The sequence below is a fragment of the Sinohyriopsis cumingii genome, chromosome 13 (genome assembly GCF_028554795.1).
Source record: "Sinohyriopsis cumingii isolate HCF-2022 chromosome 13, ASM2855479v2, whole genome shotgun sequence".
NCBI classification, from domain to species: Eukaryota; Metazoa; Mollusca; class Bivalvia; order Unionida; family Unionidae; genus Sinohyriopsis; species Sinohyriopsis cumingii.
In genome coordinates, this window is record NC_142973.1 from 65,735,877 (window position 1) to 65,760,297 (window position 24,421).

At 34.9% G+C, this 24,421-nt stretch overlaps 1 protein-coding gene across 2 annotated transcripts in view; it reads right to left on the bottom strand.

Moving 5' to 3' along the window:
* The window catches only part of LOC149785746 (uncharacterized), a 181,476-nt gene that overhangs the window by 13,162 nt on the left and 143,893 nt on the right, over positions 1 to 24,421 (bottom strand). For both annotated transcript variants that reach the window (XM_089979647.1, XM_089979648.1), the window contains exons 3-5: positions 23,088 to 23,149; positions 14,609 to 14,752; positions 8,036 to 8,282 (exon numbers count right to left, since the gene is read on the bottom strand). In XM_089979647.1, the coding sequence (XP_089835773.1) occupies positions 8,036 to 8,282; positions 14,609 to 14,752; positions 23,088 to 23,149 (453 nt within the window). The remainder of the gene's footprint in view (positions 1 to 8,035; positions 8,283 to 14,608; positions 14,753 to 23,087; positions 23,150 to 24,421) is intronic.

Sequence of the window (24,421 nt, forward strand, 5' to 3'; positions counted from 1 at the left end):
TTTTCTATGTTTCACTGTGTAAATTTCTCCAGTAGGACTGCAGCAACATCCGGAATAATGATGTAACATTGCATAATACCATCATGCTCACATCATCCACAGTTGATTGCATCATTTTCTGATGCAATGCAATACTAATGCCATGCGGCTGCTGAAGTAAGTTGACGTCAGCAGTGTACTATACATGTGTAGGCCTATTATACTAATGCCAGGCGGCTGCTGAAGCTGACGTAAGCAGTGTACTATATAAAGCCCAATCAGATAGGTTCAGCATTTAAAATATTTTAGACGTTGTGCGAGACAGTTCAAGCTACTGTTACATAAAACTTATTATTTTATCCATTTACGTACAATAAAGAACAGTAATGCCTCGAAAGTGTGTTAATACCGCGGACAATTTTTGCTATATTTGTGGGGAAGTGACATTTGCCAACCAGAAGAAAAGTATCAATTCTCAAGTGAAGAAGGCATATCATCTTTACTTCGGATGCAAGGTTGGTGACCAAGACAAGCCTTGGGCTCCGCATATATGCTGTGCTACATGTACAACACAGCTTTCACAGTGGTTGAATTGCAAAAGGTCATCAATGCCGTTTGCAGTCCCAATGGTGTGGAGAGAGCCAAGCAACCACCTAAATGACTGTTACTTCTGCTTGGTTCCTCCTCTTTCCGGCGGAATAACGAAGCGAACGAAGGCGAGAATAGTCTACCCAAACATTCCGTCTGCATTGAGACCAGTTCCACATGGTGAGGGACTTCCTATTCCAGAACCTCCAGCAGAATATTCTCTTGATTCATCTGACGAAGACAAAGGTGAGTCGACCTGTTCTTCTCCTGGTCCATCAGCATGCAGTGATCCAGATTTTCACTGTGGTGCATCATCAACCCCACACAGAATAACACAGGAAGAACTAAATGACCTGATTCGTGATTTGGACTTATCAAAGAACAAGGCAGAATTGCTAGGATCAAGACTCCAACAATGGAATCTTCTAGAAGAAGATGTCACAATTACTGCATATCGAAAGCGCCACCAGCAATTGGAGCCTTTCTTCAGAAAGGAAAGTAATCTGATATTCTGTTCCGATATTGAGGGCCTCATGAATGCTTTAAAAATCACTCATGACCCACAAGAATGGAGACTATTTGTGGACTCTTCGAAACTGAGTCTCAAGGCTGTGCTTTTGCACAATGGAAACATTCTTCCATCTATTCCAGTAGCGTATGCTGTCCACATGAAAGAGACATACGATAACTTAAGGCAGCTACTGAATTCCATTGAGTATAACAAGTACAGCTGGCACCTCTGTGGTGATTTGAAGGTAGTTGCCCTTTTAATGGGACTGCAGCAAGGATATACAAAATACATGTGTTTCTTATGCGAGTGGGATAACCGAGCAAGGGAAATGCACTACATGAGGAAGGAATGGACTCACAGGCAGAATGTAGCCATTGGAGAGAAGAATATCCAACACCCAGCTCTGGTTGAGGCTCAGAAAATTTTGCTACCACCCCTTCACATCAAACTAGGTTTGATGAAGAACTTCGTGAAAGCCATTGACCGGACTTTGCCAGCATTCCGATACCTGCATGAAAAATTCCCTCGACTCAGCGAAGCAAAGATTAAAGAGGGAGTTTTTGTGGGTCCTCAGATTCGAGAGCTTTTCAAAGATGACCGGTTCAACAACTTGCTGGAAGGTGACGCGAAACAAGCATGGAATGCTTTTCGCCTAGTTTCTACAAACTTCCTCGGAAATGTTAGGGCAGAAAACTATAAGGAACTAGTAGAAGACATGTTGATGAAGTATAAGAAACTTGGCTGCAATATGTCTCTAAAGATTCACTTCCTTCATTCCCATTTGGATTTCTTTCCTAGCAACTGTGGTATTGTTAGTGATGAACACGGCGAACGTTTTCATCAAGATATCGCAACAATGGAACAAAGATACCAGGGAAAATGGTCCACTACAATGCTGGCTGACTACTGCTGGACACTCCTCAGAGATGCTCCCGAACAGCTGTACAAGAGACAGGCGAAGAAATCTAAGATGTAGTCAATGACTTATTTTTTACAGGTAGGCTATTACAGTTGACCTTTTACTATTGGAATGCATTTCGTTATGTGAACATTAATTTCTTGCAGATTACAAAAAAACTAGAGCCAATTTTGCAATTTGACTGTCATATTCGTGTTCAGCACATAAAAATTGATAAGAATTGACTAATTTTATTTCAGTAACATGACTTTTGTAAAAATTTGTTGTCCAGTGTAATAATACACGTCAATCGCGCGCAGATGAAGAAAGGGGGCGGATCATACTTCATATCGAAATAATAATAATAATAATAATAATAATAATAAAATAATAATAATTTTTTAAAAACAAAAAATGGGTCTGCAGAGGGAGATTACAGGAAAGATATATTATTATAATATTTCCAAATGAGATTCAGTAACGTAAACACGTAGATACGTTGGAGGAAAAGATGTATCCGACATTCCAAAGAGACGCAAATTACTTCGTATGTGAAAGAAATATTGTTGTTCCAGTTTCTAAGACTTATTCGTTCCAAAACCTTCGTGTTTGTATGAGGGTGGGATGTGGAGCGCCTCTGCCGTTAAGTGTTACGGCCCTGAAATAAGACTTAAAAACGATGCGTGGTGTTGTCCTGTCACTGACAATGTATAAAGGCGCAAAGTAAAAGTAAAACATTAGTTAGGACTTCCTGTGACACATTTTGAAACACAAATATTCTAGTATTCTGGCATCTCAATTTTTTTTTCTGAAAAATAACCATCACAATTCGAAAATTAGGTCAAGATGTCGATGGAAATTCTCATTACGTATACAATTAATGCACAGCTTTTCATCAATGTGCATTGGATTTCCTAAAATGTTTTGTTCAACGTTTGTAATATGTCTAATAATCCACATAAAGAGAGAGAGAGCGAGAGAGAGAGAGAGAGAGTATTTGTTTTTGACTTGATATTTTCTACTAATGCATAGATACTTATCTAAATTATTTTTTTAAACATTATCTTCTTTCTTATCCTTCACTCATTGCATAAAAAATCTCATTTAACAATAAGGTTATTTAGTGTATTTTGTAAAACTGATACAATGATTATGCTATTTCTAATCACCTCTAACAAGTGGACTTGGCAACAATACACCGGGTGGATTTATTCTGGATATCTAACTGGAATGCAGGGAAAGATAGCATCGCAAAATTTTTTTTTTGTCGTGAACGTATGAAAATTTCGAAACCAATTTTTATGTCTTTTGGGTAAAATTTGCAACCGAAATCTTCGAATGAGCGAATTAGCGGAAGCTGCATCTTACTGGTTGCTGGATCTGATGCAAAAACCGGGTGTTGCCATAAAGTTCAAAATGGTGACAGGAGAGGTATGGTTGTGTTATTCCTTGTGGATTTACAAGTTGTGAAACGTTGGATATGATCAGGAAATATTCTGAACATATCACAGAATGGATCCTTCAACCGAACGTAGCTCAGGAGCCGCGAGAAATGTGTTTAAAATATAAACTGATATGTTGCGGTCAAGTTTGTCTGCACAACTGCATGATTTAATTAATAGACGAGATCCGACCCAAACGTCCACCAGTATCAGTACAAGCTGCGGGGGGTGGGGTGGGGTGGGGGAGTGATTTATCGGATTATATTGGGAGTAAGATTACAAATAATTATAAAACCAGTCATACTGGCACCACATTATCGAAACCTGTGCTATTGTCTTATTTCGGTTACTCTGTGTGTCTAAATTGTCTTACTTAAGCCAATTTTTGGTACCACTTTTGTGATACTTTTAAACAGTATTTATAGGTTGCTGCTTTTGTATGGGAAAATATGAACAAGTTTTTCGGATGGAAATACAGCACGACCTTTGGAGTGCAGTTAATCCTTCCGACAAAACGAGTTCATATTTTCCCATACAAACGCAGTAACCTTTTTATTATATGACCAATTTCTTATCCCACCTAAGGCTCAATTATATAAACAAAATACACTACAAGAAACAAAGTAACTGAATGTATGCCGTATTCCAAACTAAATACACATGCGCAGATTCGTCATTATACAACAACAACATTATTAATTCGCACATGATAAGGCCCAAATAAATTTGAACTTAGTCGCACACTAGACAACTTTTGAAAGAAAATGGTGCTTTGGTCTACTTAAAATTGAAATTTGGAGTCATACTGTGAATGAATGCGCATTGCAACAACTTTTCCATTTGATCTGGAATGAATAGATTTTGGTATTTTTGTCGATTCTACGAGAGTTCGTGATTATGGAATGAATTTATCTGTGACAATTCTACATGAAAGAAGCAGCGAGGAAGAAGCATGTTGACATCTGCAAGCGTTTTTATGTCATGAATGTTTGAAATCATAAAGTGGGAAAATTGAAGTATTTCGATTGCAATTATCAAAAAGAATGGAATTTAACGTTTATTTCATTTTGAGTGCAGTAAGAAGGATGTAACTGCACATGGAATATAGTTGAAATTACAGTACAATTTCGAAATGAGTAATCAAGCTTGAGAACCCGTGACATGGCTCATGTAATTCGGGTTTGCAGAACCAAGAAAGTACATTTTGAAGAAATTCAGGATGCAAAAGTGTTAGTATATTTTTTGCCATTCTTATTATCAGCTAAAGACAATTTATGACTGTTTACTTGGATGTTATTTATATATACCCAACAATTTTATGAAATCTGGCGTCTATCGCCCGACTAAATCTGAAACTTTGTACCAAAAATGTAGCAAGGCAGCTGGTATGTGGCAGTCCACGAAACATATGCTTTAGTTCATTCAGAAACAAATTTAATCAACCAAAACGTAAACCGCCTACTACATGGGTGTACATGATTACGTTTACAAATCAAAAGTGCTAGCGTCTGCGTCCAATGTTTGTTTACAAAAGAAAGTAGTTCCTTTATGAGTGCAATATGAAGTTGCGCGCGAGTTCAGTATCGTAAAACACTGAACGATTCTGACAGTGCAAACTTAACGGAGAAAAAAATGAGCATATAATAATACATTTTATTAATTTCTAAAAACCAGTAAGAAGTTGCACCAACGCCAACGAAAAAAGGGCAACTTAGACAGATTCCCACAGTCTGGGGCAGATGTCAATATAAATATATACCATCAGTTTACGGTTATGACAAGGGAAATAACTATCTACTAGGTCTATACCAGCAAGTGTAATGACTACTGCTTATATTCCCCGTACCATGCTATGCTAAATGTAGATTAACTAGATCGGTTCCGAGAAAATATTGGTTCAACAGATTTATGTAAGTTATGCATAATTTGCAGACCAAATATTGCACGAGTTTTTTTTAGTAGATAATGAACTGGTTTTGCTTTATTTTTTAACTCCCACTTAGTGCGATACTTTTTTTTCTCTTTGTTGCCAACTAAAAGCTAGTAAGTGTTAAGTTCAACACACACACACACACACACACACATATAGAGATAGATAGATAGATAGATAGATAGATAGATAGATAGATAGATAGAAAGATAGATAGATAGACAGATAGATAGAGAGATAATTGTTCCACTGATATTACATTGAAAGTTAATGCAAATAATCGGTATCACATTTGCTGGGAAAATATATTCATGTTGCAAAAATTTTGTGGGGGAACAACAAAATAGTATATAAAGGGGAAAATGTTTCAGTAAGAAACACTGTGCAAAGAAAACTTCCACAAAGGTAGAAAATACTGTGTTTACTTGTGTAAAACTTAAATTCTGAAGGACTCTTACATTCTCTAAAATAAATCGGTCAAGGGAACATCAATATAATATTATAATTACATACAGGTGTCCGCATTTTTGTTCATATCACCCATTCAGCGTCTCTCTATGAGTTCATCCACCAGCAAATATTGTTAAATTTAAAATTCTTTAGCAACTAGCTTTTAAGGTCTAACAACAATTACAGAGAAAATGTCGAATACTAAAAAGTCGATATATATATATATATATATATATATATATATATATATATATATATAAACCCTTGCGCGATTCCGCTAGAAGTCATAAGTTTATACCAAATTTCCAAAGACTTCCATACAACTTCTGTTGTAAATGAGAAAGTCTAATGTGTCCATTCTATACATAAATTTTACTCTACTCAATGCAAGACCAGATCTCACAACTTTCCAGCTGGTAACTATTTTTACTACGCCATCTTAGGCCAGTCAATTCATAGTTACGAGTCATATTTCGCCTCTAAAACTGCAATACATTTACCACCATGGCGACATAAACGGTATCTGCCGAGTCCCTTCCATTGTGTAATTTATCAATCTCCTACCGTAAATACTGCACCTGCAGTCACACAACCAATGTGCACCACTAGATTTTAATAGGGACTATGGAATGACAGGGACTCTCGTGCAGCTCCGACAAAAATTCACCAAAGGTATACCATAGCATCATGGAAACTCATTAACACTTCTATCCGTGACGTTTGCTCCTAGTAATTGGCTAATTATTTCGGGCTAAGGAATATTTCCACTGGTTCGAGTTACAATAATCAAACAAGTAATCACAAAAATCTAAGAATTCCTTAAAACGGGGCGCTATAGCCAAATGCGCATACTCTAATATATATATATATATATATATATATATATATATATATATATATATATATATATATATATATATATATATATATATATAATTCTTTGTAATGCAATATTGTTTTTTAAGAAGACCAATTACTGGATGCACACAAACACACAAATATAAATGTCATATTGCTAAAAAGTTGTGTTTTGTTTGTCACTGCGGTTAGGTGAGCAATATTAAGGGCTTATAGAAGACTGATATAATGACAACTTGACAGAAAGTTTCAACGACGTTGTAATAGTTTTCCTTTTTTACATTTGTTTTTTCAACCAACTTTGTTTCGTTTACCTTTAAATTTTAAAATAAAATATGCAATTTATACCCTAGTTTTCTTTAAATACAATTATCAAATCTCTGAGTCAACAGACCCAATTTATGCAATGATGCCACAAGTCTATGTATCTGTGTCAAGAATTCTACCGTGAGTCAGTGGTACTACTTTCCCTTATGAAAAACATCTTAGTGTATTAGTTAAGAGAGACCACCGCGGTACCCAGTGGCGGCGCGAGGGCTCGAGGCGCCTTGGGGAAATATTCTTTAGTGGCGCCCTTACTTTGCTAAGAGAGTTATCATGTTAGTTTCCAACCTTCCTCCTCCTAAATATCAAATTTTATGAAGAACTGCCATATTGCACTAAGGTACAGGTGCAATACAACGAAGAAAGAAAACCCCAGACAGCGCCCTCTTCGTTCGTCGTCAAATTGCACATCCCACTCCCAACCCCTCCGGTCCGCCACTGGCGGCACCTAGTCTGACGTGGGTATATGTATTTCCTATCCAAACTGAAGGAGAACCCTTAAACATGCACGAGGCGATTGTTAGTACTTTCTGCCACACTGCTTTTATGTGTTCACTAACGTACATTATTTTATCCTGCAAAATACATTGGCGATAAACCCTAAAGACATATGGCATGCAGAATGCAAACAGTGTACTTTCGAAATTTCAACCCATCTGTAAAGTAACGATTAAGTCCACTGAATGTTAAGTACTGTATGAGGCGCCGTAGCGGGCAAAAGCTGGTCCAATCAGGACGTTGCCGTTGACATTTTAATGTCATATGTTCAGAATTCCAGTTTCACGTATTGCATCAAAAATGATTGTCCTTAAAGTTCCACTTTCTAGGTCGAGATTTTAGATTGTATATTATGAATTAAACAGTAGTGGTTGAAAGTCATATTTTCTATGTCGAGGTTTTAGATTATGTTATTTCTTTTTTTAATTACACGGCGGTGGTTGAAATTTCCACACGTGATATTGGATTTTTCGACATTACGACATCGAAATTTTATCTGCAACTTTCTCACTGGAAAAGATTTTAACCGCTACGGCGCCTCATATTGCCTGTATTACCTTCTTTGGCTCCTGATGGTTCAACTTTGACCTCTGACTCAGGCTTCCGCTCTGATCTCTTCACCGGTTTAGAATAGACATTATCTTCCGCAATAGCTTGAGGAGGTCGTGTCTCAGTGGTCTTCCCGTTCTGTTTTTCCGTAGCCGGAATTTCGTCATAGACTGAAGTCCCCTGACCACTGTTGTTTTCCGGATCTTTGTATTCGATCGCACTATCTTGAGAGGGCAGTCCGTTTTTTTTGGCTGCCTAATAAAAGAGAGATACATCAGGTTAAACATAACATTTTGACGCTATCCTCTTTGGTTTCACTAAGCACTTAGAATTGCATTTATTATATGCTCATTTTATTCTCCGTTAACTTTACATTGTCAGAATCGTTCAATATTTTACGATATTGCACACCTTCATATTGTATAAAGGAACTGCTTTTTATTGTAAACAAACAACAGACGTAGACGCCAGCACTTTTGATTAGTAAACAAATCATCTACACTCGCGTAGTAGGCGCTTTATGTTTTGGTTGATTAAATTTGTTTCTGAATGAAGTAAAGCAGATGTTTCGTGGACTGCCACATTCCAGCTGGTTTGGAACATTCCGCGTTAACCTTTTTGATACAATGTTTCGGATTTAGGTTAGCTATACAGTTGACGCAAGAAAGGGTCCTTACAAATAAAATACAAGTGACATGGGATAAACTGCCTTCTTTAGCTAGTAATAAGAATGTCAAAATATATACTTACAGTTTTACATCCTGAATTTCCTCAAAATGTACTTTCTTAGTTCTACAAATTCGAATTACAAAAGCCATGTCATAGGTTCTCAATCTTGATTACACTTTTCGAAATTGTACTGTAATTTCGAATATAAGTGCAATTGCATCATCCTTGCTGCACTCAAAATGAAATAAGCATTAAATTCCATAGCGTTTTTTGGACAATTGCAATTGAAAATCTTCATATTTTCCTCATATTAGGATTTAAAACATTCGATGACAGAAACAGAAACACGTTTGCTGATGTAAACACGCTTCTCCCTTGCTTCTTCAATCGGATGTATTTCATGTGGAATTGTCACATATAAATCTAGTCCATAATCACGAAATTTTGTAGAATAGAAAAAAAATACCAAAATCTCTTCATTCCAGATCAAATGGAAAAGTTGGTTGCAATGCGCATTCATTCACAATATGACTCCAAGTTTCAATTTTAACAAGACACCATTTTCTTTCGAAAGTTATGTCGAGCGCGCGACTAAGTTCAAATTTATCTTTGCGGAGTTATGTGGGCAGTAATACTGTTGTTGTTGAGTAATGATGAATTTGTGCTTGTGTATTTAGTTTGGAATATGGCATACATTCAGTTACTTTGTTTCTTGTAGTGTATTTTGTTAATATAATTAGGTATCAGGTAGAATAAGAAGATGTGCATATAATAAAAAAGTTACTGCATTTGTATGGGAACATATAAACTCGTTTTGTCGGATGGATATACTGCACTCCCAAGGTCGTGCAGTAACTCCATCTGAAAATTTCGTTCATATTTTTCCATACAAATGCAGTAACCTATAATTATCACACTTAAAGTGCGAACACGGTAAATAATAAGGGAATATATGAAAAGGAAATTAATACTCGGAATAATAAATGACCTTAAAACTGTAAAGCGACAAAAGTCTGATGGTGTTAGAGCTTTAAAGACATCAATTTAAAGACCAACTGAACGGTAATAACTATTCAATGGTTTTTACAGTCAATATAATACATCACACTAAGAAAACCAGCCACTAACATCACGAGGAAGGTCATATAATGTAACCCCACGCAGAAAGGTGGAAAACCTGTGAAGAGCTCGAAAATGAAGAATGACCTTGAAACAATTAGGGAACGACGCAAAATCCAAGCTGTATCAACTAGCCACAAATATGGCCTTCAGCGTTAAAATCTTCAGCCATGTGCCACCTAATTACTTTGCATGGATCTCAGTAATTATGGCGCTGTTAATACAAACTTACATTCGAAGTGTGATCCATTCGGATCAGAAATATAGCCTCCAGAATGGTAAGAAAACGCAGTCAATCAGATATAGTATACTTGGATCGAACGTGTTTTGTTCTAAGTCGGCTGAATGAACGAGTTTGATATAGAGATACCTCGACTCGACCAGGCTGAGACGTATTTATGAGCTGTACAAAAGGAGTTCTTTCCCCGACTCAGTACAAAATAGAAATGCGGTTTTCTATTAACGGCTACATTACTACACCAAAAATAGAAGTTCCGAAATTTACAATAATTTTAGTGCAGAGACCTTATACAACGTTAGCTTGTACAATTAATGCTTCACATTGCGTACCTGGTCAAATTATTGCCTGTGTATTGGCTGCAGTCTAGTTCAGTAACAGATGTTGCAGGGAAATTTCGATTGTCATTTAATTTTGATTTGCATTTGGCCGATTTCTCCATCGTTTTCAAACATGATCATGATTGTCTTGTTATGTGTGTGTTGAGAGATGTAATCGCTACTAAAACAATTATACTACTATATTTAAACAATCGTTTTAAAAAAAAAAAACTGTCCATGTGTCGTAGTGTAAAAAGTATGCGATGATGCATGGGTGACACATTATCGAATAGTAACAGTTCGTATTTCGTGTAAGTTCGGTCACTATTCATTTCCAGGATTCATGTAGAAAAGTAATTCTAAAATTGTAATATTTGAAGCTTACGTTTTGTTGTTTGGAGATTGTTTGTAGGCATTTTGTGATTGCGCTTTCTTAACGATTAAATAAATGTATGTATATGAGGGCACACAGTCTTGGAACATTTTAAGATCTGTTCATCATCGATCAAGAGAAAAGAAGAAGGAAAAAAGAAAATTGAAATAGGCGTATAAATATAGAAATAGAGGTTTGAATAGCATACATATGGGCAGATATATATCCTAAAAGAGGAAAAGAAAGTTGCAACAAAAAAAAAAGACATTGCCCCTGTGACGATAAAAGTGCTCTCGCCATTGTGGCGATATCATTTTTCTCCAACTGATCTATTTCAGTATCTTATTATAAAAGGAGTCCCGTTTTGTATGCACAAGTCAGAATCACGTTTGCAGTTTGGTACGAACATTTTTCAACCTTCTTTACGGATCTGCTAGTCAGTACAAGAATATGAAAATTTTTAAATAGTGCATGAAAATTTTGACAGAATAATTTTGGAAGATAAATTCCGTTTCGCACTGAGTAAATCGAAGTAAGGCAAAGCCGACGGAGTGATTCACTTAAGTCTACTGGCATTTGAACTGCACATAATTTAAGACTACTGCTCAATAAAAAATGTGATACCTTATTTATCCGGAAAAGTGGTCAACAACTACCATTACACTAATAGTGAATAAAGGCGATACAAATGAACCGTCCAGTTACAGAGGCATGCGTTTATTACTTGTAGCAAGCAACGATTTCACATAGATTCCGATTAATATAATAAACGAGCGGGTAGAAGAAAACGAACCACATGACGCAAATATTAGCGGGGAAATGTAAAGATATAATGAGTCAATCTATAATGTAAAAGTATGTACTTTGTATTAGCTATGTGTTCGACGATCCTATGGGTGTACGAAAAGATTGTGTTTATTGCCTTTACTTTTGTCCTTAGTTTTCAACCATCTGAAACCCTTCTTTGCTGATGGAATCAGGCAGTTTCTATGCAAACATTACAATTATTTTTAATGCTGCGTGCATATGATTTCACTGTCTTTGCCGATTTTCATCAAAACTGCTTAAAGTGGAAATTAAAAATAAATATGTTAAAAAACAAGATCGATTGTATTTCATAGAGGTGGTTATATTAGAAGTGGTACTAGAGTCATACAGACATACAGATTTGATCATATTATAAATATCTAAGATCTAAATTTACTTAAAAAATTAATGGCATATGAGTGAAAAAACGTAGGCTTTGTAAACAATGCAATCTATGCATATTGTGAAGATAAGTCTGTCAAAAATTAGTAAAATAACTATAACTGCATTGTTTGGTATGTTTGGCTTGAGGATAGTTTCCATTCCTATCTATGCGCTTGATGTCTAGAGGATTTATGATGCAAATGATAATTAAAAAAGTTCACTTGTCACACACACACACACACACACACACACACACACACACACACACACAAGTCTATTTTAAAATGCACTGATATATAACGTGTTGGGAAGAATTATTCAGCAGAATACAAATGTATTTTGATATTGGCATAAAACCCTAAAAATGCCAGAGGCAAGATTTCCTAATGACTGCGTCTTTCCCGAAAACCACACAACTCTAGTCACCAGATGAAGAACACAAACAACAATGAATAATGATTTATGCTTAGTCATGATGAAGTATGGATTGGTGATGGGTGCACGTGAACCTGGATTTGAATCTCTGTAGTGTACGAATTTTAAAAAAATCTGACCTGTATGATAGTATTGATGAGCCATAACGACATCTGTTATTTTATGTTAGCGCAAATTATATACCGGATAAGAACACTGAAGCCAAGCGGTTTAAACCAAGAAGACTAGAAAAGACACATTTTCTTTTAAATAATTCTCTTAATTTGCTTAATAGCCTACGACTAATATAACAATGCAATATCCGAGATATAATTTGCCCGTACATAAATTTACATAAAATAACAGCTGTCGTTATGGCTCATCAATTTCTAGGTCAATACAAATATTTTCCAGTATCAGCTACAAGCTGAAATAAACTAGCTGAAACATATAAAAGTTAAAAGGTTTAATTCCTGTAGAAACAGCCATGTAAAGTTTCGCAAATATAACCGTTTTTCTGTTTTATTTGTATGTCTAGTTTATGTTTTGCAATTGCCTTTGAAAAAGACTCATTATATCCACACAACATTAATTTGCTGAATAAATCAAAATATAAAAATTAAACCTGTGAAATGAGATATGATCCAATTAAAGAAGATTTAAAACAACAAGAATAAAAGGGAACTAACTCAAGTTATATTGGACATTATTCTGTAGAATATTCTGACGATATATGTCTGTAAAACAATGAACACTGGAGCAAGATCATTACATGCGTGATTTGAGAACCCCTGCCAGGACAATTAGCACAGAGTTTCTTCCGTTGTCGTTGCCAGCATCATGTTTCGTTCAGTCTTCAATATTTTATGGTGCTTCTGCGTTTGATTATGATGATTCGATAGGCATAATATAAGCAACATGGGATGAAGCTGCTTGTCATAAAAATATGTCGACCTTTATCAACCTGGATATTATACACTCGACCAAAACATCCATGAACAGTATTTCGATCTTGGCAATCGGCGTGATTCCTGAACGGAATGACAACGGATTATGATTACAATGCAACGGTATCAGCATTCCTTCCCAAAAGCAAGTCATGAGCAGATGAGTGACAGGGGCTATTTCTGGCAATCAGATTAATCCTATCTCTAAAGATAATTAACTAAATATGTAACTCAGATTCTAATACGTGCTATACCGATAGACCTCAGATAAATAATATCGATGGCTAAGGTGTGAGAACCACGTGATTTACAGGCGGAATGGCAGCTTGTCAGACTTTCAGGATTAATGTCCATCACCTATCAGAATTCCGCTGTATATCATATACAAATTAAAATCGTCGTCACGGAAACATGAACCAAATATTAACACCAATGCAGATGGGGTAAGTGTCAACATAAACTACCTTGATTTTATATCATGGGTTATGCTAATGTGTAGGATGAAGTTATCTCTGATCTGAGGACAGGTCAGTTGAGTGAGCAAATGATGGAGTGAATTTCCATATTTAGCAGATTGGCCAATCAATCAATGAATTAGCAGCTTTTACGAAGCAATGATATCACAGGTCTTTCTTATATTGATAAACCTGCGATGTTATAAATTATTTTGGGAAACAGATTTTTGTTCTCAGAAACCTATGATATCAACTGATATGATCTTTCAGCAGAGAAACCAGGTTTATCCGAATACCCCCTCCCCCCGGTTTATCTAGTAAAATCGGAGATATCAAACGAAAATACAGGATTTTTCACTGTGAAATCGAGCCTTTGCAATAATGCCTTTTATCTTCATCTGAAAACCTTTGATATCAAAAACATGTTTTTAATCTTTTTTGCATCTGAACTGGAAAAACCTAGTTTAGATATGAAAATACGAAGTTATGCCATAAAAACTCGGAAGTCAAGAAAACAATTTGGCATTATGCCAGATCTAACACGATTTCAAGAGTGAAGCCTGATTTTACTCTAAAAATATCAATTATTTAAAGGAAATCTCGTTATATGCCAGTTTCTTATCGTGATCCCTCCCCGATTTGTTGTCAAATTCACAATAATGAGAAAAGTCTCGCATATATATTGAGAAACCTGGGTTATTTATATAGAAAAACGTAGTTTTCAGAAAGAAAAAAAGAAGATTTTAATGATCTGAAAACCAGATAGTTCCTTCTATAAATCAGGCTTCTGCAACATTGTCCATCTGACTTGCCATATTCTTATAACTCCACTTATGAAAGGTTAAAACCTCCTACCTTGAGCACGTTGAATGTCCCGTGGTCCCGTCTGCAGTATTTGCTAACCACAAAACCAATAATGAAGAATACCAGTGCAGCAACGACTGCTATGATAACCACAACTTCCACAGCAACGTTCTTTCCTTCGCCAGACTTGCTTTCCTAATAACGAAAGAGTTTAGATAATTATGATAGTTTAAACAATAGTAGTTTGTTTGTCTTTGTCTTTTTTTCTTCACTAATAGAGTAAATCCACTGACCAGAGATAGATTTATCTTTGGTCTATATGAAAATAACAACAACAACAACAACAACAATAATAATAATAATAATAATAATAACATTTTTCCGACCACAGTCCATAGATTTGTATATAGTACCTAAAGACACAAGAAAAAATAATACAATAATTGTTTTCATCAATCAACATACAAGAAAAAACATAATGTTTCAAAAATTCTAATCTTCACTAGTGTCAATTCTAATCCCCAAGGAATGGACCATTTTCTTCAACAGTTCACTAAGGTTGTCACCCTTTTTACGGACAAACATGCTCATAGCACAATGGCGCATCCTATACTGAATTAGAAAACGGAACCCATCATTATATCGCACAAAATCGTGTCATAAAATTACGTGAAAAATTTGTCCATGAAGGGGAAAATATATAATGCATACAATATGATTTAAATAACAAATAGTCTCCATCTGCTTTTCGTATGATCTCAATGACATTAAGATCACGTTTACCTCCAAAGCAAAGAAAAAGACACTATGTCTGCGTATAACCATTATCTGAACAAACAATAACTTAAATATTAAATGTGCATGTTCACTAACAGAATAAAACTTTTCACTATAGTCAAAACTCACTTATTTTAAATTTTTTACTGCTGAAAACACATACAAACATTATTTTTTAGCGATGTACTCAAGATCATTCTCAAACACAAATCGTTTACACATTTTCAACAGTTAATGTTGTCCTCCAATATATCGGCTCGGCACACAGATACAATAAGCAAAACTGAAATTATTCCAAAAGAAACTATTCATTTTGCCATCCAGCATTGGTTTTATTCCGATCACTATCAAAATCACACACATGCACGAGTATATATTTGGTTACGACTCTATGATGTTAAACTAGGTAGTAGAAAAGAGCGAAAACTAACAAGCTTTGTAAAATTCAACAAATAAATTATATCCCAAAAATACAATGTGAAAATTAAAAATAAACTTACAGTATTGTAAATTAAGTCCCAAAATAGTTCTACCACAAGTCCAACTGTATGAAGTTCCAACTGCATTCCAGAAGTATTCCAAATAAATCCAGTATCGAATATGTTGATGTGCATGTAGTCTCTAACGTGCCAATGTGTTAATGCCCTGGATTGTGGTGACGTGCAAACAGTCGTTTGGTGTATCACAATAATATAATCCAAAATGTTCTGATTTGAATTCAGTATAATTCCAAATTAATTTTTTCTGTCCAAGAATATTATTGAGCACTTTGTAATATTCCAGTAAATACTGATTTGAATAAATAAATAAACCCAAGTTAAAAACTGAACACAGCAGTAACATTGATTCTGCCTCAGATGTTAAGGCAAGAGTAAGTAATGTTTCAAGTAAACAACATTATATAAAAAGATAAGACAGATAATAGAGACAGGATTTAGGTCAGCCTCCTCTCTAAAACATTCAAAGTTGTTAACAAGTTTAGGAATTTCCAAGTGGAAAACTGATGCCCTAGACTCAGATTCAAACGAACATGTTTGCATTCAGTAATAATGATCTGAATGTTTATTCTATAATCTTGGAGAAATATTAGCTATGTATTATGTTCTTTACAATTAAATATCACTGGTCAGGTATACCATTAACTTGATTCTGGACAAGGTAAAGTATAAACCGCAGATGTACATAACATAAAACCATTAAGAAAAGCCAAGAAATAATACAAATTCAATAAACATAACACTTTCGCTTATAAAGAAAAAAAAAAGATTTATACAATAAAGAGATTTTTAACTATTAGTCAAAAATACATATGAATAAATTGATGAAGTCGTATGAATGACACAAAATAAACATGGAGCAATATAATACTTCTATACACGTGAATGTGCATCTGCAATTTGATTATATTTTTCCTTGATGTTTCTGATATCAATAATGTACTCCTGCAACATTAAGCCCCACTTTAATAATCTCTGATTTTTGTTTTTCGTCTTGCCAGTGAAAGTAAGAGGGTTGTGATCACTGAATACAGTAATCTGAGAAGGAACTGAACTAATATACACTTCAATGTGTTGCAAAGCTAATATGAAAGCCAGACATAATTCTTCTTCATTGTGAAACAATATCTCTGGTGCCTATTTAATTTTTAGAAAAATAGCACACTGGATGATCTACACTATTTTTTGTCTTCTTGAATCAATACTCCTAAAACCCCAACATCACTCACATCAACAGGCATTTTAAATGAATGACTGAAATATGGAACTGAAAGAACCGGTGCACTCTTAGGTATGGCCTTTGATTTATTATGACATTTTTCAGACCAATTTAATTTTGTTTTCTCACTCAATTTTGACAGAGGTTCAGCAATTATGGAAAACTGGAGCATAATTTCCGATAATATCCAACGATATTCTCTCAAAGAATTTCCGAAGTCTTTGCAAGTGATCTTTCCTTGTGTCTTTGTAATCGATCACGTCATCGCAATTATCTAGACCAGACGTAATCATGTTCAGTAAACGTTGGAAAGTACAAGGCGAACCTTTCATCAGAAACGGAGTAACTTTATATTGTTAAAGTCCGTCTGGAGTTACGAATGCCGAAATTTCCGTTCCCCTTTCAGTCAGTGGAATTTGCCATAATCCTTTCACAAGGTCAGTCTTTGTGAAATATTTTGCGTTTTCAATTTTGTCAATGCAGTCAACTAGTCTTGGCAATGGAAATTAATCTTTTTTGGTCAAACTGTTCACTTTTTTTATTGTCGGTGCACATACGGAAAGTATTATCTGGTTTCGGCATAAGAAAACATGGCGAATTCCAGTCACTTTTCATTCGTTCTATGAAATCATTCTAACGCAGATATTGTATTTCGTTTTCTTTTTCAAACATTCCTGTTTGAGAGAGTTCATTCTGTACGGATGCAAACATTTCTGTTTGACAGAGGTCATCCTGTACGGATGCCATTTCACAGGTGTGGAATCTACAATTTCAACATTATGGTATATTTTATTGTTCGTGTAGGAACATCTGGAAACAATAATTCATATTCAAATAATAGCTGTTCGAGTTCACTTTTTTCTTGTAGCTGCAGATGTGGAAGTTTCTGGTTCAATATTTCTGAATACCGAAGACTGATTCCGCCAAAGTCATCGCAGTCCTATTTCATTCCATCACTTAAATCCTCACAGTGTGGGACAGGTACAACTAAACCGACTGAATGATTAACACGGTTATCTCTGTCAATATACTCATGTAACAAATTTATATGGCAAAGTTGTTGTTTTTTTCGCTTGACAGGAGTGTTAATTAAGTAATTTATGTCATTTACTTTCTTTTCAACTGTATAAAGATCACAGTACTTAGCCTGAAGAGGATTTTGAGCTATGGACAAAAGAGCCAGAACTCTAGCACCATGCAGAACACTACTTTCTCTTGCATTTTTGTTATACCTTAATGTCATTTTTGATTGAGCATAGTGAAGATTAGTTCGTGCCTTTGACAACTTGTATTTGAAATCAGAAACATAGTCAAGAAGATTAATTTTTGAATATTCATTTGCAAAAAGTTTCTCTTTTAGTAACTTCAATGGCCCACGCACAATATGGCAACAACAAAAAAATAGTTCCAAAGGACTAAATCCTAATGATGCTTGAACTGATTCCCTAACAACAAACAACAGTAAATTAACACCCTCGTTCCACTCTTTTCCTGAATGAAAAATGTGGCCGACCATATTTTTCAAAGTTTGACAAAATCTTTTTAAAGCTCATTGACTTTCAGGGTGATAGGCGGAATAGAAATTGCTGGATGCCTAATTCATGCATAACATGCTGAAAAATTCCACACATGAAATTTCAACCCTGATCAGATTGGATAGATTTGGGAGAGCCAAATTGTGTATAAAAATTGCCAAATCTTTTACTACAGTTTTAGTTTTAATATTTCTCAAAGGAAATGGCTCTGGGAATCTTGTAGACACACACATTATGGTCAACAAGTATTGGTTGCCTGACTTGGTCTTAGGTAAGGGACCGACAGAATCTACCATTATTGTGCTAAATGTTTCGTGAATTGCAGGAATAGGTTGCAGATGAGCCTTAGGTATCTTCTGATTGTGTTTTCCTACCATTTGACAAGTGTGCCAAGATATACAGTATTTACAAGCATCACTTTTAATGTTCGGCCAATAAAAATGATTCACGGTCTTGTGATAAGTCTTACTGACCCCTAAATGAAAAGACAGAGGAGTTTATGGGCCTGACCAAGAATTTCCGGTCTATACGACATAGAAAAAACAATTTAATAGTTCACTGACCACTCGTCTGAAGCGGGTACCTTAGGTAGTCTCCATTTTCTGAAAAGAACCACCATTCTTTCCATTTTTAACAAAATAACAAAAATGTACTTGTTCGGTTTCAGTTTCGCTGATAGCCCTCGAAAAAAAACAGATCTCAGAATCATGATCCTGTTCGACAATGAATGATTTTTGTTAGTCACCCTGATTAGAATAAAGAGAATGAATAGTAAAAAGAGGATCACTGTAATCAATACCTTTTGACTGACCGATACCAGGATCAAATATAATCTCATCAAATGCCTGACCAATAAATGTGTCAGCGAAAGGAATAATTTCCTGATCAACATCATTCTCACGAGCTTTCTTCGCCATAGCTCTAGCAGGGTATAAATATTGGATTTCATTATCAATAGGATCGAGTTTCTGATCCAAACAAGCGGATTAACCACAACCTGATCTCCACCTAGATCACTGCCTAGTAATAAATGAATATCCTCGATGGCCATAGACGTCACTGTTCCGATTATCAAGGGTCCTGAGACTGTCTGATTGCAAATTTACACAATGGACATGAACATTAACAAAGCCGCATTCTCCTACCCGAATAAGAACACTGTCATTAGAAGAAGACTTCTCAGATAAGGGCAAATTATCTGACAATAAAAGACTCCGATTAGCTCCTGTGGGTCTTAAAACTTTAATAGGGATAGGATTGGTAGAATCACTAATAAGCAACACAGAACTTTTTCACATAAATGGTTCATAATTATCCATAATAAAATCAAACTGGGGTTTGTTTGACCCAACAAATGTATTGTTTTCAATACACCATCGTTACCTTGACTTCTTAGAACTAAGAGTATTTAGAATAGCTGTATTGATTAATAAGTAGCAATCAGAAATAACGTGACATTTCTTCTTGCAATAGGTGCACGTAGGAAGAGATACGGATTTCTTATCAGTCTTATCAGACATTGATTCCTAAAAGTTATACCAGACTGAGATTTGGAAATGCTCGTATGAGACTGAAATGGTTTTTTACTAATAAACTTCTGAGTGGAAGACTTACTGACAACAGAAACTCTGTAAGTCAAGGAATAATCGTGTACGAGCAGTATTTTCTAAAGTTTCGACCTTTTGCTCATCAAGGCAGTTATTATCGTCACTGTGGACATAATTCTTGAACTCTTTAATTAATATAACTTTTCTAAGGTTATCGTAGTCTTCATCCCCCTTCTTGGCTGAGTTCCACCTATCAAATAATTATTTTTCTATAGCAAATTCGACATGGGTCTGACCAGTTTCTTTTTTACAGTTCCGAAACCTCTGTCGATATGCCTCAGGTACCAACTCATTACCCTTCAAGATACATTCCTTAACCACATCATAATCAGTACTTTGTTCTACTGACAGTGAAACATAGACTTTAGAGCTTTGCCAGTAAACACACTTTGTAAGAACAGAGTCCATTGTTTGCTTGGCCATTCTGAGCAATTTTCTTTTTCAAAATGAGGAAAATATTTATCTACGTCTTTTTCTTTAAGATGGGATACTTACCTAATATTTAGAGTAACATCAAAAACTGAACTTGTATGTAAAGGTGTGTGTGTGTGTGTTTTCCGCTTGCCAGATCTAATTCTTTTAATATAAACTGAATTTCCCTTTCTTCATTTTCTCTTCATCTGTATTTCTCTCTATTCTTTTTCTCTTTACACCTGAATTTGCACAGCTTCTTTCTCTCTCCTCTCTCTCTCCAACTGCAATTCTCTTTCTTCTTTCTGTAGCTGCATTTGTCTCTCTCTTTCTCCTTTCTGAAACTGCATTTCTCTTTCTTCTTTCTGAAGCTGAAGCTATCTTAACTCTATTTCTATATTGTGTTTTAATTTCAATTTTATTACTTTCATTTCAGAGCCAGATAGAGACTTGTAATCAAACCTAAAGCACTTTGATCAAAGATATTCTTTTCCACTAAATGTTGGAGCAAAATATATATATATATATTTTATTTCTTGCTTGTTAAAGAATTCCTCGCCTGGGAAAGATCAAATTGTCTGTCAATTATCCTTTCCAAGGACTCTAAATCATCTTGGGTAGGATTATGGTTCTCCACTTTGAATTTCTCAAATATGTGAAATAATATATGGGACTTTAGAAATTCCGAGATGATGAATTTAAGTTTCATAAATAAAGATTTCAGAAATATTTTAGTGAAATTCGTATCCTGGGAGGAGCCCCTAATTTTCTGTTACCACTCAATAGGCTTAAACTAAGTAACAAAACAGAGCGGAAACCAACAGTTTTGTTAATTTCAACAAACAATTTATTTCCTAAGAATACAAAGTGAAAAATTATAAAGAACAGAATATTGTGAATGAAATCCCAAACGTCCTATAAGTTCTATCACAAGTCCAAATTTATAAATTTCCAACTAAATTCTTGAAATGTTTTAAATAAATGCAATACTGAATATGTTGATGTGAATATATTCTCTAATGTGCCAATGTCATGGAGTCTGGCGATTTGCTAACAGTCGTTTGATGTATCACGATAATATAATCCAAAATGTCCTTGTCTGAATTCACTACAATTCCAAACTAATATTTCTGTCCAAGAACAGCATTGAGCACTTTCAAATGTTCTAGTGAATAATTTGAATAAATAAAAAAAATAAAAAAACTGAACACAGCAGTAACATTGATTCTGCCTCAGATGTTAAGGCAAGAGTAAGTAATGTTTCAAGTAAACAACATTATATAAAAAGCTAAGACACAATAACAGAGTCAGGATGTAGGTCAGCCCCCTCACCAAAACATTCAAAGTTGTCAACAAATTTAGGAATTTCTAAGTGGAAAACTGATGTCCAACACTCAGATTCAAACATTCATGTTTACCTTAATTAATAATGATCTGAATATTTATTCTCTAATATTAGAGAAATATCAGCTCCATATCATGTTGTTTTCAAATAAATATCACTGATAAGGTACACCATTAACTTGATTTTAGACAAAGTCAAGCACAAAATACAGATGTATGTAACAAATAGTCATTAGGAAAACCAACAAATAATGCAAATTCAATATACATAGCAAACTGTCACGTATATAGTTATATACGACTGGTATATTTTAGTAGCTCCAATACAAAATAATTGTTTTTCCTACGTAACAACACCAATTGCATATCAACTGATGTATAGTTTACATGAGCACGAATAACATCTGCTTTCGTACAATAAAACTGTGTGGATCCTCAGTTCTCCTCTAATGATTCAATACATTGTAACACAAATAGTCACTCTTTACGTGTTTTTTCTTTTATGTCAGTCTATACCGTGCATGAAGAGATGAAGAGATTGATTAAAGAACTTACTGGATTTATTAGTTAGATGCGTTGTATCCCAATGGACTTAATAAAAGGCATTATATAAAATTATGTAAAGAATTGATATGAGTTGTAAATTTATAATTGTATGTATGATTATCTATACATGGTGATTTCGTTGATGCAGCTTTCATTAGAGATTCGTGTAACTTTCTAATCCCGTTATAGATGTGAGATAATTATGATAATGAGTATAATTTATGACGTTATGTCAATGATGTCGACGTTTATAAATGTACTGACGTCATGCATTAATGGGATACTAGTATATATATATATATATATATATATATATATATATATATATATATATATATATATATATATATATATATATATATATATATATAACAAGTGACAATAGTTCCTTGTTGAACGCCAACAGTCATTTTGGTTCGTTTATTCATTCAAAACAGTTTGGTCTTTACTTTAGAAAATAATATCCAACAACATTCGTGTTTTCCACAGATGTGATTATCTGACATATTTATCTGTTATGATGTTTTACTGCACATAAAATAGCATTTGAGAGTGTAATAGCCTAATTTCACGCTATAAATAATTCGATCTCACCTGGTTTTGACTGGCGTCTGCGATTGGTTTATCAATCAGTGGTTGACCTCCTTTTCTTAAATCTGAAATTGACAAGGAAAACAAAATTGTTGAAAATTTCGTAATGTATGTGTTGTTAATGAAATCAGAAAAGAGTAAATACACCCACTCATAAAAAACACATTTACAAAGAGACTCAGGACGGGGTGGGTGGGTGGGATATTGTAGTACTGTCCCGTTCTCGAATAATAAAAATGCAACATTGTACTATCATTAGTTTAATTCTCATACTTTGGTTTTAATCAGCTGCATGTACGATGATGATAGTGTCTAAAAAGTGAAGAACCTTCCTCCACAGTCTTCTTCAGTATTTCGATTATTTTTGGAGACAAAAATTTACCTACTCGTTTGGAAACTACCAAAAAGGACGACGATTACAACTTATTTGAGGCTGGCCTATGTAGAAAAAAAAAAAAAAAAAAAAAACGTGAACGTGCAGGAGAATGTCAATGATTCTACAGAAGTTTGTTCTGATTTCTTGGTCATGCTCATTATCAGTTATTCCCACACTTCAGTTAGAATATACATGTCGAATAACCCACACTTCATTACTACCGCAACAAAATCAGTGTATATATTCTATAATAATTATGGGCACTGTAAACAGAATCTTGAACAATACTAAATAAGCCAATCAGCTGATTCCCATATTTGTCGTCTGATGTAGTAGGGAATCCCACTGTAGGACACACAGTACTAATTGTACCGAAAAATGGGAACCGGTTTGGAAATGGGTAAAGATAAAATAGAGTGTATATGGGTTTTGGCTGGCCAGGATTGGTTGATAATGAAAGATAGATTTTAGTTTTAAAAAATCTTTGGAGAGCTTATCCTAGTTGTAACTGAAAAAAAATAGAGACATTGTTTTATTGATTGAATTTCAGTCCTTTAACAGTTTTGAGCTTGGGACATTTATTACTGGAAGTAGCACCTGATTCTTTGGTACGGAATTGAAAGCACATGTTTCCAGCACATGTAAGTCCAGAAAATGCCGCGCCTCATATCCTTTTCTAAACACAGAAGCTGTCATCCAGGATGCTTCTATACTATATAGGTATGATCATGAGCACTCAGAAATTGTAAGTTATTGAATTTTTAATATCATGATGTTTGCATAGGTTTACTATAGGAACTAAACCAGTGACGTCATTTCAACTTTTTTCAGGGGTGTGTCAAAACTTGACTGGAGTGGGGGGGGGGGGGGGCTTGATTCAGGGGTGTCAAAACTTGACGGGCTTGTTAATCTTCGTATATAGGCTACATCAATTTTACAGCATATGCAAATTCATGGTAGG